Here is a 19,539-nt window from a genome sequence, read left to right as displayed (position 1 = left end):
TACTTTAAGGTTAAAAAGTAAGAAGAATAGAAAGTCTGACTCCATCGTTTTTTACATTTATTTTGAAATTCACAATATAGTTTGAAGTGCTTTTCTGGCAAGTAAATTAGAACAGTTAAAAAAACTCCAGTCCCTCGAAGAAGCTCGTTCTCTCGAGTGACGTCCATCCGCCGAGGGACCTTCCTACAGAGGATGGCGATAAAATGACTTCCTACGCCTCTGGAGCATAAATTGATAATTTATGCCAAGATCATTCAGAAATAAATTGTACGAAAAAGCATAAAATACAAAAAATAATATATGTATGGAACTTTGAAATAAAATTTGCTCCAGTAAGATTTATTAATCTAAGCTCTTTTGTATTAAAATAAATTTATTTCCAAAGAGGAATAAAATAAATTTTTAGAGCATCAAAATACCAACACCCAAAAGAAAAATAGTCACAAAAACGCGATTATTTTATCTTTCCAGTGAAGAAGTTGAATTGATATGAAAATCGGCATTTGGCAATCATATAAACAGAGAAAAACAGAAGAAATTACAGCCAAATTATTTCACCACGATTGTATATGTACAGTACTATATTCGAAAGCTGTAGAGCAGCGATTCTCAAAGTGGGGGTCGCTGAAAAATTGATGCCAGATCAATTTTTTCAAATATTTTATAAATTTACTACGGATTCGTGTTTAGAAATAATAGAAATAAAAAATACATAAAATAATTTTTACTTAAATAAATTGCACATATAAATAATATTTAAATACGAGCCTAACCCCCTCCCTCCGGGATGTTTTTTGACACATACTTATTCTTCGGGGGTCCTTTGAAATTTTTTAGTGCATAAGGGGGGTCGCGGTCCAAAAAGTTTGAGAAACACTGCTATAGAGGAACCGAGTCACATATTAATCAGACGGATAGTAAAAACTGTACCATATTGCAAAAACTTTCACCAATGCCAGAATATCTTTGCACATTCACAAATGAATAAATGGACGAGCTGTAATGTTTTTTACAGTAAAAAACAGTAAATTCTTACCAGGAATGACTATGCTTAAGAAACGATATTTTCTGCACCGTAGAAACTTACAAGGGTATAATTTAAAACATTATTATTTTCTTTCGTGTACCGTACATTGAATGCTTGACTGCAGAAGAAATTATTGATTTAAAGCAACATTTCCCAACTTATCACTAAATCCTTTCAACTTTGATTTAAAAAAATTTACAAATAATCAAATACATCACTCGACTCAACAGATTTTATTTTTCACAAATGCAAGCTGCGTAGTCTTTGAATGGGTCCCTTCTCTCTGAGAGTTAATAACTTTTTAACCTAAATTTTCACACATATTTTAAACTTTGTTATAACTCAAATACTAATTTCGGATTAAAAGTGTAAACATTCTCATTTGCCCTTTGGGAAAATATAGCAAAAGTTGTGCGTTGTCAACGCACTTTGTGGAAAGTATGAACAGTTGAAGAGGCAAAGCGCAAATAAAAATTTAAGCATTTCTTTCTGGCAAGAGCAATACTTCTTGGGCACGTACTCCACGCAGAAGAGATGCATTTCAAATGTAAACAGCAGATCGGTTGGCAGTTTTAAGAGTTCTACAAGTTGCCAAAAATCTATTTCGTTACGGCTTGCACCCGTAACGATGTCTGTTTAAGTGCGACCTGTGAAGGAAAGAGTAAAAATTCGGTAATAAAGTTTACACGTAACGTCGTATTAGTCGGATTTTGATGTACCGCACCGTTTGTTTGCCTCTAAACGGCACCAAATCGACCGTGACCTCGAACGAGCGTCTCGAACTATAATTTATAGCGACGAGGTTCGTATCCAAATTTGTTTCGAAGACATTGTAATTTGCAGATAACGAAAGGATTCTCTTTTATGAGAAAGATCAGTTCACCAGCCTTAATTGGCATTGTAAACAAGGTATTTCTATAAGAAACAGATAAAACACACAATTCAATTCCCAAATCTATGAAATCTTACAGAAAACTTGCTTTATGTTGATTTGGGTATGTCCTAGTTTTCTTATTTCTTTTTGTAGTTTAAATTTGAAATCATCTTTTCCGATCGTAGTATTGAAACTAAAGAATTCAAATAGTAAGTTAACTGAAATGCGTATATTTAAGAACAGTTTAAAACTAGTTTTCAGCAGTTTCATTGGAACTAACACAATTACTATCGTCATGCAGCAGTCTGAAACCAATTTTAACTATTATCTCAGTAGGAGTGACTTTTTGGGACATTCTGTATACCTTTTATGCAAGCTATTTGTGTTAAATAAACATAGCATCGACACCCTTGACAAAACATTTTAATTTAGCATCCTTTACAACGCATTCAAACCCAATTTTGCATTTTTTTTTAGATTTTTATACATATGCGCACACATACTATCTTAATTTACTTACATCAGTTATCAGAAGGAAACAATTGTGAAGTTTATTTATTATTTTTTTTTTTCTTATTATTATTATCATTTGTTTTTTTGACATTAAAGTAACAATCTAAAAGTACGAAATGAAAAAAGGAGCAAAGTAACTGACTAAATTCATTTCGTTTCTGTATATCAATCATTATAGAAAATAAAATGCCAATTCGAATAATTAAAGTTGAGCGCGCACGCACACATGCAAAGAGCAATATTTTTCGTTAGTTTTCATTCTTGACATATGACAATTGTTCTAAAAACGATAATTCTTAGCAATACAACAAACAGAATTTGATTTTTTTTGTTTTCCATACATACTACAGTAATTTAAGGCAGCAAATTTTATGAGTTCAAGTTATCTATAGGGTAATCAATCCTATAGATCATAACAAGTGGATTGTGAAATAAGACCAATCATCCCTTGCTGATCTGGTATAAAATAAAAATGACTGATGACTTCAAAGATAATAGAAAAATCACATTGTTTGTTTATTTTTTTTTTTTGCCTTTTTTTGTTTTTGGATTATTTGTCTAATTTGCAAAGGGGGTAGGATTTCTTTAACATTCTTGCAAATCGACGATCCTGTAGGAAACTATTTGTTCTAAGTTTTAAACTAACCTGTGCAACTATCGTGACAAGTACAAATCCACTATATCTTCAAATAAAGTGCTTATCTGATTGATTTTTATTTATTTATTTATTTTTTTAATTTTCGTCTTAAGTCTATATCGTCAATCTTTACGAGAGAGAGAGAGAGACTAGCTTAAGAAAAAAATGAGCTGTTTTGGCTGCTGCTTGATTGTACTTGGAATATTCTTAAGATCCTTTTGAGTGTAGAAATGTTTTGTTGCACAAAAAGGAACAAATTGATTTTCCAAGAGTTCACTCCGTATGTCCAAAACTATGTAAAATTCGACAGCACAAGTAAGTTAAATAGCAAAGATTAGTTTCCTCTTCGAAGTTGCTCGGTAACTGATACAAGGTATATGTTTATTTTACGAACTCCATAAATGTCTCTCTTTTTTTTTTATTTTTCAATGTCTGGATGAAAAACAAAACAAGGAAAAAAATTTTTAAAATAATAATAATTATAATTAATAATCGATCACACGTCACTATTGTCATTCTCGAACTAGATCAGAGTTCAAAAATTGTCCAACACTCTCTAGGCAACAAATAAATCAACATTTTCACTTTTAGCTGTTTAACCTCAATATCATTCAACACAACAGTCATATTGGGAGATTTGAGGAACGACAGCTGGGAGTGTCCTGTGTTCGTTTTGAGACAAATATGATAATTGGAAGAAAACAATTGATTTAGATTAAAGGAATCATCATTCCTCTTTCGATAGCCCGTCCACGTGATTGGTGGTGGGAGTTTCGGGAGAACTTGCGACTTTGTCGGTTTCGTCCTTTTCTACCGAAGAGGGCTGAATTTGGAAAGCGGAGGCATTTGTGAAGAGTTCGTGACACTTATTCATGTATTTCCTAATTTCTTCGTCGGTGCAATTACCGAGATCGCCTCTCCTTAGCGAATTTAACACTTCGGTACATACCTGTAATTCAAAGAATACTCCGGTTTAGTATAATTCGGATAAATTTAATTGGTAGTTTGTTAAGAATTCAAAACACAAATAAAAATGCAAGATTTAAATTCATTTCCGAGTATAAAATGCATATAAACAAGTAAACTAACTTCAAAATTTGGGAAATTAAAATTGTTTTTCTTGATACAGATGCATTGTAAAGTAATATTGAAGTTGTAAGTAAATTATTATTAAACCCCTTTCCAAAATATGTAATAAACCCTCATTCTTTCAATCTGATTAATTTCTGAAAATTGTAATTATGCTGTAGCAGAATAAACTAGTTTTACATATGTTCAATGTCATAAAATGAGATTGCTTCCAGGAAACATTGTTTCGACTATGTTATAATAAATAACCGTCGCACTTCTGTTGGCCATCTTCAAGTACAACAACAAAAAACTTATAGTAATTGTGAAAGGAAGGAGTGTTAAAGTGAGCAGTTGTAAAATAGAGGAATCTAGTATACTTCAACTAGTGAAAACAAATAATCTGATCGATTTTAAAAAGTGTTTTTAATTTATCTTGTGATGTGACAATTACAGTATATTAGAATATTTTGTACTTTATAGGATATTTGATACAAATAAATAAGAAAAATGATAATTATTGGATTGACTTACCTTTATTCCAACAGATTCCATTTGATTGTTTAAGTTTGTTGCTAATTTCACAGCTTTTTCTTGAGATGAGTTATCAAGAAAATATAACATTCTTGCTCCTAATAAATAAAAAAATAAATAAATAATTAGTGAAGTATGATTGTGATTTAAAATATATTTTAACTCTGATTGTGCATGAACATTTTCATGTAAAATTTATCTTACAAAAATACTACTAATGTAAACATGAAATTTGATATAACTATCACCGACTAATTGAGTAAAACAACATCTGTCAGTTATTTTCAGCCAAGAAATATAAATAATTAAACAAGTGGATTTGAATCTATAGATGCAGGGCTCAAGAAAACACTGAGTTATGTAGTCGGGTTCAGTTTTTTGTCCTTTACAGATAGAGTCAACCAACATGGATTAGAATATTATTTGTTTCATTAACAAAGTATTTTATTTTTCAGTTTTTGTATCCAAGGCTCCATTCGATTAATCTAAATAAACCTGCCATTAAATGTTAAGCTACATGCAAAAGTAACACTGTTAAAGATGTTTCGTACTTGCTATTATTTTATAAACAATGTAAAGTAGGTAAAAATCTTCATTATTATGCTAACGTCCCGATCTGTTTATATTTATAACTCTCAATAAAGAGAAATTATTGATAATTCTCCTGGCAATGTCCAGCAATAACTAGTCTGGCAAGGAAGTTATTGATATACTTCACAATAAAATTGGTTTATAATCTAGTAATGTCATTATATAATGCATAGTTAACATCATTCTTGCCAGATGGTGCCAATACCCAACAATCATTGCAATGACATTCCCGACCTATTATACCGACAATACGTTTCGGAATTTATTTTAAATTACTTAAAACTAAACATATTTACTTTAAATAATTATTTACAATTTATATCAAATATTTGCTTAAGAAATGGCATTTATAAAAGAAAAGCAAAAGTTATTAACTTATAGATATTCACGTTAATTTCGACTACCATTTAAACCGGAAAGGAAGGTGTTCGGAAATTACTAATTAATTTACTTTGTTACGAAACATTACAAAATTATTTGCACAGACCTTCTAATATATGAGGCAAGGAATTTGCATGTTTTGTAAGAAAATCTTCGTTCAGTTGACAAGCATCTTTCTTTCCGTAGATTTTTTCTATTTCCTGCTTTAGGACGGTACTGACTGGTTCGGGCAAACCTACTTTTTGCGATACTGAAAATACAATGGGCAAATTAATAATTTACAAATTACAATTACTAAAAAGTCTTATCAATTAAACACTTACTAAAACAAACAATTTTATAAATTAGAACAAAGAAAAGAAGACCCCGGGTACATCCCAGCAAAACACTTTATGAAAAACTAGTACTATTTAGGTGTTAGACACGGGGGGGGACTTGAAAAATTCCAGCCCTTCAGACAGGCACAACCAACTACCAGCATTTGGTGGTTTTACTTACTTGGCCACCGGTTGGCATTAGGTCCTTAATAGTATTTAAATTACGTAAATTAGTATGTGTGTCATAAACTTAACATCAACAAATAAACAAATACAAAAGTATCAATTTCTAGGATTTAATAAATGACCGACCATCGATCAAATGCAATATAACAATACATCTGGGCTATACAAATAGTCGCAATTACACTCATTATGACCAGATCAGATCCTGGATAAAATCAGTCGGTACGTACAAGAGACCGAAAATGTGTGCCCAACTTGTACTGTGATAAAACTTCCAGAATTCGGGTTCAAAATCATTCTTTTAGAGCATCTTAGCACATGCAACTATCTAACCAATCAGATATTTAGAAAAAATTTGAAAACTTCTTATGTCTTACTTTTCCATGCACTTGTTTTTACAATTGTTGTAGCATTTTAGGTTTTTTTAAAAAATCCAACCTTCTTACAACAAAATCAAAAAAATATTGTAAGTATTTTAGTCACAAACTAAGCACGATTTGTTCAAATTACTTTGTTCTTACAAGAATATGGAGCAATTATTAACTTACCTCTAGCGTGGAAGCGCACTAAATTACAATGCACATTAGGATGTGTAGGATCAAGTGACCAGGCTCTTTTTATCGACTGTAACATTAATAATGGTTTATCTTTGCGATAGTATATTTCGAATGCTAACAGATGAGTTTCGAGCTTATCCGAAGCCAGGAGCTGAAGCGGCTTTAAGAACTTAATCGACTGTTCTAGCGGATCCTCCACCTGAAATAAAAAAACAACATATTTTGATTGAGTGTCATCTGTCGCCGTTTCCTCATTAATACTTTTATTATCATTTACTAATCAATAATTATCATCTTGATGAATGCTAAAATTAAATTAAAAATGACTAATTTTATCTGTTAAAAAAGTAATTTAATTTTTATCAAACTATGCTTTTAGAATATTACACTAAATGAGCAAAAGCATTATACATTTTTTTTTTAATTATTTTAATTTATTCATTTCAGAATATAGAAAAAAAACGTAACAATTCGAAGATTTCTTGAAATTTCAAGAGCTATTTGCAGCAGTCAAAGAGACTATTTCAAGATTTCAGACTCCTCACACTGCACTTTGTCTTCCAACTGTACCATTTTGTTTTTCACAAGCTGTCCGAAGTCTGCCTCCACTCTAACATTTCACGTCAACAAGAGAGCGAAGCAGCTTCACGTTATTAGATACTACAGACTGCCAAACCAGAAATATTAACTTTTTCTATTCTGACATCTTTAAGTTGTGGATCTAAAGCCTAAGGTTTATTCCCTTAAATCCGATATGCAAGAATGGTGTGAAAAAAAACAAATATGTTTCAAAGTAGAAAAAAACAAGGAAATAGTTTTTTACTGTAAAAAAAAAAAGACAAAGAAAATAAAATCAAGAAAGTGTTTACATTTTTGTACTTTATTAAAAAAATAACAAGAAAACCTAAAAATTTGAAGTATGACCAAATGCTTTTTACTATGGTAAAAAAGTGTGTCCACGGAAGAAATAGCAACGATATTAAATTTTGGCAAAATGTCGTAGCTTATTATAAAAATGAATTTAAAAAATATTTTTTTATATTAAATTTCTCAAAAGAGTAATTTTAAAAAACAAATAAAATGGCAGCTAAAGTTAATAACCTAAGTGACAATTTTTTGAATTTTTTAAAGAGTTATGAAAATATTTTCCTGTACTATATTTTACTTGAACAAACTGTAAAAAATGCAGGAATTTCATAAAACGCACGCATGCACATACATGAAGTTAAAGTAAATCTTAACCCATCCGCATTCTTAATTCAAATTAAATTAGAAGACTCGAATAACGATGCACGGTAATTTCCGAAGAGCCGACGTAAAGTACGAGCAATAGAATGGCTTAAATTCTGGAAGCTGCTCTAATGTAAACTTTGAAACAAGAGAGAACTCTGAGCTAAATTTTATATTATTTAAAGTAATTTTTATAAATAAGATAAAATATAGAGCTGGCCCAGATACAGAAAGTACTAATAGGACTATCGATCCATTTTGGAGATAAAAAGGACCCCAAAATTTTCATTTTTATATCTTTCTGAGGGGGTAGAGCCAATATCTGTGACTCGCTGCACCCGATCTAAAATAAACTGTTTAGAATACAGTCTTAAATAAAAATTTCTAAAAAAATAATTGAAAAAATTTAAAAATAAATACACAATAAGTAAATATTTTTTTGGATACGAAAGAAAGCATTAAACTTTTATACTCTGGCTAATTTTTCGGGGATTAATTCTTCTTCTTTCACCCCGTCTATTTCTCCGTCCTGCTGCTGTCGCGACTTAATATGCTGTTCCCTTTTCTCTTGAGCGGCCGTCTGTTTCTCTTTCTCGAGTTCGGCTTTTTTCCTGGCCTTTCGCTGTTTGTTTCGTAATTTTTTCAGCTCCGAAGGTGCCATGTTCGCTGCAAAGAGATAAATATTTTTAATTATTTAGAATAACGTACAATTATCCAGACAAATTTAATTTGCACGTTTGTTGCACGACTCGTTTTATATTTAATTTTTATCTCGTAACTATATGTTTTTTACGGCAGTCGCATCATTTTACTACTCGCGGTCGTAAATTTATTACACGACCGCGAGTTTTAAAGCGACGCAATCGTTTGCAAACCGCGTGCTTACGGCAGACGAAATCGGAAAAAGGTGCAGATTTCTTCTTCTAATCCGACATAATTTCAAACATTTATCAAAATAACCAACACCATTCTCAACAGAGTCTAGTGGAGACAATTTATGGATCCATTTTATTCCTAGTAGAAAGTAATTCAATTGTTTGGCGATCCATAAATTGTCACACGACACTTCTGACTTTAATGATCACAAAGGTATTATATTTCTTTCCACATCATTAAACTAAAAATCATTTTTAGATTTCTAACCCACAAAATGGGTTACATTTCAGATAAAAGACATTTTTTACCTTGCAAATAAAAATTAAGACAAAATCCATCAAATTCGAGCCGCTCGTTAACGCTTACTTTCGGTTCCGAGAATTCCACCACGACAACATCGACCTTTCTTTTTGTGCTACATTTGAAGATTTTAAGTAAAACTCTTCGTAAACTTTTTCGCCAGAGAATGCTTCGGAACTTTTCTTATTAACGGCACTTTCTAACCGGACAAAAAGTTTGAGATGCGCGTAACGGAGGCACGGCGCAACCTATTCTGCATCCATTTCACTTTTACAAAAAAACTCCGTTAGAAATTTGTTATTTTTTCATCGTTCGAAAGATAAATAGTCCAAAAAAGGAAAGGTCGGCGTCGTCGGGGTAGGAAGCGAATTAAAAGGGACCAAATTCGGCAGATCCGATCTTAATTTCCTAGCAACTTTTCACTCGACCAGAATAAAGAACAAAACACCTCAATTGTTAAAATACATCAAATTCCAGTCCGTATTAAAAAATGCCATTCGAGACTCGACTTTCCATTCCAAATGCGTAACTCTGCCCGCAAACCCGTCATCCGGCATAATCGAGCGCACGCGTCCGACACTTTACCTATTTGTCGACCGGACAGAAAAGTCCTATTTTCTCCAGCCGTTCGAAGCCTCCCCCGAGCAAACTAAACTCGTCTGTTGCAGTAAACGAAACGAGTACACTCGGCAATCGGCGCATCCGAGAAATCCGAACGTCCAGCCTACTCTAAGAATGATTTATTATTTTTTTTTTTTTAAATTTTAAAATAGCGCATAAAAATCGAAACTTTTGTTGTGCCCATTTACCCAATGGGCTACTTCCTAGCTTAAAAATTTCGCCCCCCCAAAAACAGAATTAATTTTGTTTTTAAATCTCTACACAGATTCCACTACCACGCGAGCACGACGTCGTAAATTACGCAAAATTGCAGTTTCTACATCGAAGTGTCGGACACTCCGCTGAAAATCAGGTTATCTTTCTTCCCCCTTCCTCTTTTTTAATTCGGATTTTATAACCCTTTCAATTATGTAACGTCTGAACCAGATCTAATAACTCTTATTTACTTTTTAACTATTTAAAATATGCAAAACGAAAAAACCGTTTCGAAACCGGAGAGTTAAAACCTTCGCGCGACTCTCGCCGGCGACACAGCGATAGCTTGATTTTTTTTTAAAGAGACGTGGCAAGCGCTCGAAATCCGATCTGAGAAAAAAACGCGCGCGCACAAAACACGAGAAAACAAAGAAAAAGAACCCTGGCAAACCGCATTTTTAACAGATAAACGCATTTTAATCCCGTCGCGGGAACGTCGTAGCCCAGTTTCGTCGGCGACGGCAGAGCCCGTTCTCGCGAGGTTTTTACGATTTCAATTACAATGCGCGAGCTCCACCCTTCCTCTACACGGATCAAGACTTTTTATTCTTCTCCCCTCTGAACTAGATACACTAGACGCTAAATTACGTATCTTTCTACGTAATAATACGGCAATTTTATGAGCGAGAATGCCCACAAAAGAAAAAAACGCGCAGATTACACTTCCCGCTTACAATGTTCCATTCGTTGCCGACAAAAGTTAACTAGAATACAAAACACACAAAATCCCGGTTTATCGCTTAACAATGTTATCAATTTTCACTTCCCGATACGGAAAACCGAACAATTTACTCCACACAATCGAGGGAAACCGCTTAGTTTTGCCATAAAATCAACGACACTCTGTGACGAAACAATGGGCTATTTGTAAATCCCGTCCGGGGTATTCACAGAGGATTTTTTTCCCGAAGGTGAAAGTGTGTCCGAACGTATATTACGAATTTTTTCGAGAAAGGAGGACACGCATCGCGCCGTAAAAATAAGTAGGTGGTAGTCACGTCGCTTCCATTGTTTAAACAAGGGAGATTCCACCGGGATCAAGACGGGTCGTGGGAGAATATACGACCTCAGCCAACAGTTACATCACACGAAAGTAGGACGCAAGAATGAGAAAAATGAAGAGGTGCCGAAAGTCTACTCTTCCTTTTTCCCCCTTAAGCTGTTCGATTAAAAAAAAAAAGGTGCCACGCACCCGATACGATTTGCGGAGGAAGAACGAAACCTTGACTTTCCTCGAACGAGTGGGGAATATTGTTTCTTGACCTTAATACGAAGAATTTCCCCCCTTAAGAATTTCGCGCCCGAACCCCGATTTTCACTAAATTTCGCGTGTTGAGATACAGAAAACTGGCACGCGAACCGTAACGGGAGCGTAAAAAGTAGAAGAATATCCGCCGTTTTCACATAGTTTTCCGCAGATCGATGATCGAACGGCGAATGATAAGCGCGATTTTGATTTATTGTCTGGCGAGTGAGTCATCTATGACCCAATTCCAAACAAATTCTAACAAAAAAAATAAATAAATTACACTTTTAAATAAACCGCACGCAATTTCGCTCGGATTTCTGCGCGCAGACTACACAAAATCGCCGTTATCTACTGAAAAGAACCGAATTGTATGTCACCCGACTCGCTTTTTTCCCCGCTTTCGAGATGTGGAATTTAGTTCCAGTAGGTCACGGTGGCTTTTAAAACCGATAAACTTGTAACAGGGTGTAGCCGCCAGTCGTACATATTGTTAGGCAGAAATATGTCAGCATAATGTAAAACCCTCTTCTGCAGCACCTCCGGAGTAAAAAAACAGAAGGAAAATCGAAGCCACGGACGAGGAGAGCCAAGCCAGTTTCTTCGCCAATTTACAATTGGAGGATTTTCGGGAGGGAAGAGCCGGGAGATTCCTCCAATAGGCACGGACATTGCATATCGCACGCGGCGCGTACACGCTCGAGTAATATACGCGACGACCCAGTTTTCCCTCTCCTTTCACGGCGCAGTCCAATCAGAAGCGGCACGGAAGATCGCAAACCTCTGACCTCGGGACCTCCATACGACCGGTAAGAGCCATATCGTCGGCATTAAACACACGCAACACGCAGCCAGTTCTCGAGTAACCGCCAATCGAAATGGAAAGTTGTGAACGGTAAACCGATCCCGACAGAGAGATGAAGCTGTAAAAACGACAGCCAGAGCGAGATCCTCGGCCCATCGTCGTCATGGCAAAGGTAAGTGCTCCACCATTTCTTAAAGTTAGTGCGAGCCGGCATTGTTAATTCGTTTACGCGTTTTTTTTCTTTTGCCTCCTTTCTTATAACGGGGTTTTCGAGATCCGGTTTCGTTTCGAAACGTTTTAACGAGATTTTGATGGACGATCGAACGGGTAGATCATCGGCGGCTCCGTTTCCTCGTGTGGAAATCGGTGTCACTTACCCACAGATAAGTTGTTACAAAAAACGGGAGTTTTCAGAAAATCCGAACATTTCGTGAGATTTCTGGCTTGGCCGCTCTTCTATTCGACCGGGGGGGAAGGGAGGAAATCGGGCGAAACTCGACACGGGTTTCGAATTTTAATTGTTCGGAAGTCGGACGACGGTACAGAACACGGCGGCGGCGCACTCTCGCACGCGTGACGCGATGGCCGTGCGACGCAATCGACGACGCACCAGTTACGCGCAAAGCGCGTAACAATTGCAAACCCGCAGCGCTAGCGATAAAAGCTCACGGGACGGATAAATCGTAACACGACCTAGGGGCAGCATCGAGAGAAAAAGTTATTTAGTACAGGAGAAACGTTGCGAAAATCGAAATTCGAATGGAAGAAAAAACGATTGTAGGTGAAATAAAAAACTAAAGCAGCCGCTAACTTGTCTCAGTCGCAACACTCGACGTGACCCCGAACCGGAGGGTTGGGGTTTTTATTAATACATTACTTCCGGGTCTGCTCATCACACGTACTTCGCATACGTGCATACTTAAGTAACGGCGGGACGACACCTTAATTGCCGCATCCGGGTGGGTTCGCACAATTAACTATTAACTAATTCTTCCGAAATAACAATAGTTCGAAGCGCGGGAATGCCGAAAAACAAAGCCGAGTATCCGAATAATTGGCCAAGAAAGGAAAAAGGTGTCGTAATTATCGCGTTACGTCGCGCTTAGCGATTTTTTTACGCCTCCGGTTAGAACACATTCGTAACGAGATGCAATTAGGATTCCCTCCCCATACAGAACTTGGAACGACCCTTTACGCGAACACTTCCCCCTTTCACAGACATCCGAACTTTCGTATTTAATGCTAAAAAATAACAAGAAGAGAAGTTTAACATTAAGTAGAGCCCTTCCTCCCCATCTACGAAACTGCACACGTTTATAACGGAATTTGGCTAGCGGGGTGCTTTCGATCGACGTTTCCCACGGCATCCGTATCGAAGATTCATTTTCTAACAATAGGCGGAACGTTTCAAATTGCATTTTAGTCGCTACCAGTGGAACAGGATCCGCAATTTCGCACGCTTCATCGACTCGTTTTCGGGACGGGAAGGAGAAGGGAGCGTAAACACAATATCTTCCCAGTGATACGGTTATACGACCGCACGTTCTCGCGGCGCATTACTCTCGAACACGCCCACTCGTACGCGTGCAATTAAATAGACGGTAAACGGTGTGACGAGGGGTTTTACGACGTCGCCTAGAAAGTACGCGAGCAAAGGGCGAATTTTCTTAGTCGTGTCGTCACGACCGGTTAGAGAAAATCCTCTCGTATCGCTTACGTCCTCGACCTTACGGCGACGCGTCACGTTCGTACTTAAAAATCCCTCATTAAATAGTTTCTCTCGTGACGTTCGTCTCCTCGCGGATCACCCCCGTTTACGTTTCGCCTTCGCTTTTGCCACGCGCAGAGCGCTACCTCGCGCTCCGATGCGGAAAACATACGTTTTACGTAGCGGCAGCGGCGGCGGCGCGCTCTCGCACGCGTAGCGCGATCGACAACACGCTAGTTAAATACAGAGAGCGCGACAATTGCACTTCCGCGAGTTTCACGCGGCGCAAGCTTATCGTGTTCGAAACCGTTCTAAAAAGGGAGCAAACGTTTTCGTCCCTCCCGAAAATTCTAATCTACTTTGCAGTCTACGCGCGGAACTTGGACAATCGTAAAAAAAAATCTTCGTACGAATCACGATCGAAGAATTTAGACACGAGACGATTCCTCTCCCCTTCTCTACAAGGTGCATTTCTAGGCAAGGGGTTAAGTCCTAAAAAGTTTACGAACGCTGCAAATCAGCATGTACAGGTACATACATTTAGTTCTTTACAAAACAAACAATACTCGGCCATACAATACAAAAAAACACGACTGTGTAAAGTACGAAAAGAACGAGTTTCTCTGGAGAATTCTACAACTATTATTGTTATTTTCGACCACAGATTTACCTTACAATCCGTGACAATTAATAAAACAAAATACGAATCGTCACACCGGAGACGAACGACCTTTGAATAAACAATTTGGCATTGTCCGGGAGACAGGCACTTCCAGTATTTAAATACGTCATCGATCGAGTGTGTCGATCGAGGTTAGTGTTCTATTCAAATTAAGACAATACCCGAAATTTTCGGCGGCGATACATCACTTCGTTAAGTCGCCACGCGACTCCGCGCGCCGTTTCATCACTCCACGGTTTGCGACGAGATTCCGTCGTATCGCGCGGAAACACGAAAGAGCCGAAGATTGCACCTCGTTGGCTCTGGTACGTCACGAAGAGAAATTCGACCTCCCCCCATTTCCGCAACGAGGATGTTTGTATTGCTCGACCGGCAGACGAGTTGTTAACAATTTAAGTCACGAAATCCAGTCAAAAGAAAGGACATTTCTATATTTAAAAATTCTCAGCACGCACAGCGGAAGCCGATTAGGGCGAACGGAGACATCCCCCCTTCTCTTCCCCCAATACTTTACCACCGAAAATTTCTTCTTCTTCGTTCAATTTTAAGCATTTTTTTTAATGGGGAATCTCTCTCGCTTTATCGACACTTCCATTAAATTCTGCGAGATTAAATCTCCGTTACTCGGATCGGTCCGGACAGAACGTAACTTTCCTTGCCCATTTTTAAAATTATTTTACAAAATTAAATAATTACATTCTTTTTGTTTTTAATAACTCGTCGCCGAGAGAATTTTCCTACATTCGCGACGTCGCCGGCGATTTTTTCGAAGCGTTTTTCGTCTCCTGTGGTCAGCCAGCCTAAAAAAGTATTTCGCGCTCGGTCGAATTCTTCCCAGAATCCTCCGAAAGCCGGCTTTGCCGACCTCTTAATCTTAACCCGGGTAGAAGACCGTGACGTCACCCGAGAGTTCGCGACCTCCGGTTTGGGAAATAGACTTCCTCCCCCCGTAATTGCGCGCGGCGAGTGAGCGAATGGCGTTTAATCGCCGCTGTTTTCGTACTCGAGTTCCTCCCCTTCGTGGCGTGTGGCAACCGTGAAATTAAATTAACTCCCGAGATTGCTAAACGCAGAAGACCTTGGGTGGATAAATGGTTTCCGGTCCTTTTACAAAGCGCGAGGATCTCCCACCGTACCCGATAATTTAAACTTTCGACAAATTTATGGCATCGCGAATCTCGTTTAACCACACGTTAAACACCGAGAGAGCCGGTCCGAAAACCACCGTTCTGGGTAAAACCGAGTCGAATTTTTGGGTTTCCCAAACATTAGAATGCCATCGTTTTCGGCAAACTTCGGCCAACAATTTAATTAAGCATCCTCCACCCCGGCCGAGTCTACGGGATCACGCGCACACAAATGGCTTCGTAAAACGAAATTGCTAAATTAGCCAAGCAGATCTCACGAAGAAATTAAGCATTCCGCACGTTCGTGGTTAAGCCATTAGAAAAATTAAAGGGGGAAGGAAGTGCCGAGATAAAGCGATAGCAAAGATCCTCGGAGCGTTTACGTTCTACTCACGTTCCCGAAAAATTATTTTAAAAATTGCCAGGTATTACTAGCGTTCCGGAAGAATTTTAACTGGAACGGTGGCGGCAACGGGACAGAACGATCGTCGACATAACTTTTAATTGCAATCGTACCTTATTTATTGCCAGATAAACACACAAATGCGGGGATGAACTCGTGAAAGATAAACCAGTCGAAACGGATGACGTCACAATTTAATTCCCCTAAAAACAGGTGAACGTCGACGGATTTTTTCGGACGTGTTTTTAACAGAGAATCCGTTACTCCGAAAACGCGAGAATTTCGAAAACGTAGTTTTGCAATAACCACTTAAATCTCGTTTAACATTTCAGGAAGGAATAAGGACCAAAGCCCTATTAATTTTGGTCGCCTTAAAACTGATTGCGGCCGGACCCTTACTACAGAACGAAACCGAAAACAAGAAGACCGAAATACAAAGCTCGGAGGACAGGATCCCCGACAAAGACCAGAGTTTCTACTTCGCCAACGTGGGCCTCACGGATTCGAGTACCACGCCGTCCTGGACCACGACCACAACAACCCCTTCAACCTGCGCAAACAGTTCGGATCCTTCTTCGAGGGGCTGCCGGGCTTCAGACAGTTCCCCAACTTGAACGCCTTCCCGGGAATAACCGAAATTTTGGTCAAACTGACGCCCACCACCCCCAGGCCGGTGTACAGGGACGTACAGGAAGTCGCCCCTCGGCCCACTCACTCACCGCGGGCGCGTTTCAAACCGGCGGAGGGTCCACCGCCCGTCAACGAACTGTTCCGCCGCAAGGACGGGATGCCCGCCCCCAAATCCCTCGGCAAAAACAAACTTCTGGCCGAGGAATACCCAAAAATCTTCAAGTTCAACGACGAAAGGATCAACATCATCGACTTCGACAGGAGCAAGAAGTACGGAAGCGATCACGCCAGTCTGAACAGGGGAGATTATCTGGATCCGGATAAGATCCTGCGTGACAAGTTCCTCATCTTGCACGGTGGAGTTTTCAAGATGGACGATTCGGGACCCGTCGAAAGGAGCGAGCCGTTAACTGGAAACCGCATCGAGTTCGAAAATCTGCCAAAACCTCATATACACTACTATTATACCTAGTAAGGACAATAGAATTCGTCGCCGTTTTACCAAATACTGTATATGTATATAATTATCTCTAATTAAAGTACCCGTCAATTAATCGTTATCCATTTATTTTCGGTAGAATCGTCTTAAAAACCGTGTCCTAATTTCAATTGCATTCACAACAACGCGTGTAACTTGCCGAGAAAGTAAATGGCTCGACAAATTCGCCATCTTGCAAAGCAGTGTAGTCTAGCCCCGTTTCTACCGGGCCATACGACATTCTCGAAGGCGATTCTTATCCATCTTTACATGTTAATTATACCCGAATAATTGTAAAGGAAATTGACTAGTAAAAGCTAGAACTAAAAGTCCTTTACTACGTCCTCACTCAACAGTAATAAACTAGCAACCAGTTGCTCAACTTTCGCGGCAATATTTATAATTTTGGTGGTGCCATCCATTATCCAACTTTACACTACTCGATACCTTTATATTTTTAACTATTATGAAATGTCAAAAACCTTAATTTGAGGCTAAGGACGGCTTTTATAAAGAAATTGTAAATGCTATTAACGACTAAAATCTTCATTAAGTCCGACCTTACCGGAGATACACACGATTCCCTATTATCTCCCTTTAACCACCAAAATTTAACAGCATCAGTCCGCCCGATACACAAATCTCCCTGCAAAATTTCAAAAATTTTCCACAAAAAGCACAGGAGTTAAGCTTCAAAGCGGGTGAACAATATCATGCCCAATTATAAATATCCGAAGAATGGACCGAAGTTACTCTCGCCTCTATATACTCGTTTCCTCCGAAATCGCTTATAACGTAACCTAAGACACGCGCATCATACCGCAATTTTCCCAACTGAACCCGTGTAAAAATAAATTCGTTAAATCGCGATAATGTGGCCCAAGATCACTAGCAACACACTACAGCTCAAAGAGCTGCTATATTGCTCCTTGTCAATGTAAAACAAAAAGCTGAACGAGAACCAAATTTTACGAACCAAACTAAGAATAAAGAACGAGTATTATCACACGTGGCACTGACTTAAATATCAGTGGCATGTGTGATAATCCTCATCCTTCTATATGCATGTTATTTAAAAGTATTAGAAGAACTAATTGCGTAAAAATGTTATTCGTGGGTGGGGAAAAAAACACACAGTTCTTAAACTTTAATTTCAACTGTTACTTCACTTCTTAGAATTTTAATAGAAATAATCATTAATTCTATTGGGTTACTAGCTGTTACCCGCGGCTTCGCCCGCTCGGATTTTGCAATTTGATAGAAATAACCCTCCCTCGGCACTTCACTAAGGTTCTCAATTATTAGTTGTTACTAATTTGGTAAAATTACTGATTTTTGTTTGTTTCAAACTATGGACTGCTAATGCACCTAAATTCGAGTTTCAAATATTATGAGATTCTAAGATACGATAAATCCGAGTTTAATTTTTTTCGAAACATAAATGACGTTATCTGAAACTTCCTTTTAAATAAATAATAAAATGTAAAAATACGGAGCATTCACAAAGACAAAACCTTTGTCGTTGCACACTGTTACGGTATGTACTGGTGGCGACACCAGCGGCGAAAGAGCATCGGTCGTCAGTCGTCCGTCATACAACTTACCGTGTGTGTGTCCACTCGTAACGTATTCAAGTTTATAATAAATAGTTCTTAAACGTTACTAGTCTTAAAGACAACCAAGATCCAACATTATAATACACACCATCAATAGTCCATCGGAAATAACTAGTGATGTAACGAATAGTATATTTGGCCTCGGCCGAATATTCGGCTAGAAGCGTGGCCGAATAGCCGAATATTCGGCCAAACTATTCGGCTCGATTAACGCGAGAACAAAAATTGGCGCGCAAACCGCATTATGGCAAGGATCGCGCACCGTGCTCTCTATCGGCCCGCTGTCACTACGATTTTTTCTTCCGGTAGGTCTAAATTATTTAAATTAATTAATTAAATTATAATTATTAAAGTTAATACGAGATGAAGCCTAACGTCTACCTCTCCTGCCAAATTGGTTTATAATTTATGTAATAGCCGTAAATAGCCCGCTATGATTCGGCAGTTGTTGGTATTTAGATGTAAGTTATAACTTACGAGTTATTTTATTTGCAATCGATCTCTAAAATTTTGTTTTTAATACGTATTTGTAGACTGAATAGTGCCCTAAGGATATACTTTAGTGGGGACATACGGTCTAGTTTCTCCCCAGTTGTGGAACAGTTCAAATATATTATTGGGGGTTTTCTATTTGTGAAGTTTTGTGATATTTTGTCGCTATTGTTTTTGTCAATATTTTTAAAATTTAACATGATTTCAAATGTTATCTTTTGTATATAATGAGAAACGCTCATTCTTTGTTTTATATATAAAATAAATTACATATTAGTTACTCGTCTTCTAGAAATAGATAAATAATTCTTTCATTAAATACGATAAGTTTCAATAAAACGTTTCGTAAATCATTTTAAAATATCGTAAAAAATATTAAAATATA

General features: G+C 37.6%; 2 protein-coding genes across 2 annotated transcripts in view; one reads left to right on the top strand and one right to left on the bottom strand.

Annotated features, from left to right (window-relative positions):
- Positions 1–2,307: 2,307 nt before the first annotated feature.
- Naa15-16 (N-alpha-acetyltransferase 15/16) overlaps positions 2,308–19,539 on the bottom strand; it is a 93,615-nt gene continuing 76,383 nt past the window's right edge. The window contains exons 17-21 of the mRNA XM_067278683.1: positions 8,388–8,581; positions 6,677–6,884; positions 5,732–5,875; positions 4,654–4,751; positions 2,308–4,000 (exon numbers count right to left, since the gene is read on the bottom strand). Coding sequence (XP_067134784.1) covers positions 3,779–4,000; positions 4,654–4,751; positions 5,732–5,875; positions 6,677–6,884; positions 8,388–8,581 — 866 coding nt within the window. The 3' untranslated portion in view covers positions 2,308–3,778. The remainder of the gene's footprint in view (positions 4,001–4,653; positions 4,752–5,731; positions 5,876–6,676; positions 6,885–8,387; positions 8,582–19,539) is intronic.
- On the top strand, positions 11,622–17,122 carry LOC136982196 (uncharacterized). Its single transcript, XM_067278629.1, has 3 exons — positions 11,622–11,639; positions 12,127–12,190; positions 16,271–17,122. Exons 1-3 carry the CDS (start codon positions 11,622–11,624, stop codon positions 17,038–17,040), a joined length of 852 nt encoding a protein of 283 aa, XP_067134730.1. The 3' UTR covers positions 17,041–17,122.

The sequence above is a fragment of the Centruroides vittatus genome, unplaced genomic scaffold (assembly GCF_030686945.1).
Source record: "Centruroides vittatus isolate TY-2023 unplaced genomic scaffold, ASM3068694v2 contig_817, whole genome shotgun sequence".
Classification (NCBI taxonomy): Eukaryota; Metazoa; Arthropoda; class Arachnida; order Scorpiones; family Buthidae; genus Centruroides; species Centruroides vittatus.
The sequence above is the reverse complement of the archived record's forward strand: the minus strand, read 5'-3'. Positions and strand labels throughout refer to the sequence as shown.

Bases quoted from the DNA above. Each gene is read 5' to 3' on its own strand.
- LOC136982196 (XM_067278629.1), top strand. The intron at 12,191-16,270 runs GTAAGTGCTCCA...TTAACATTTCAG, and splicing joins CCATCGTCGTCATGGCAAAG to GAAGGAATAAGGACCAAAGC.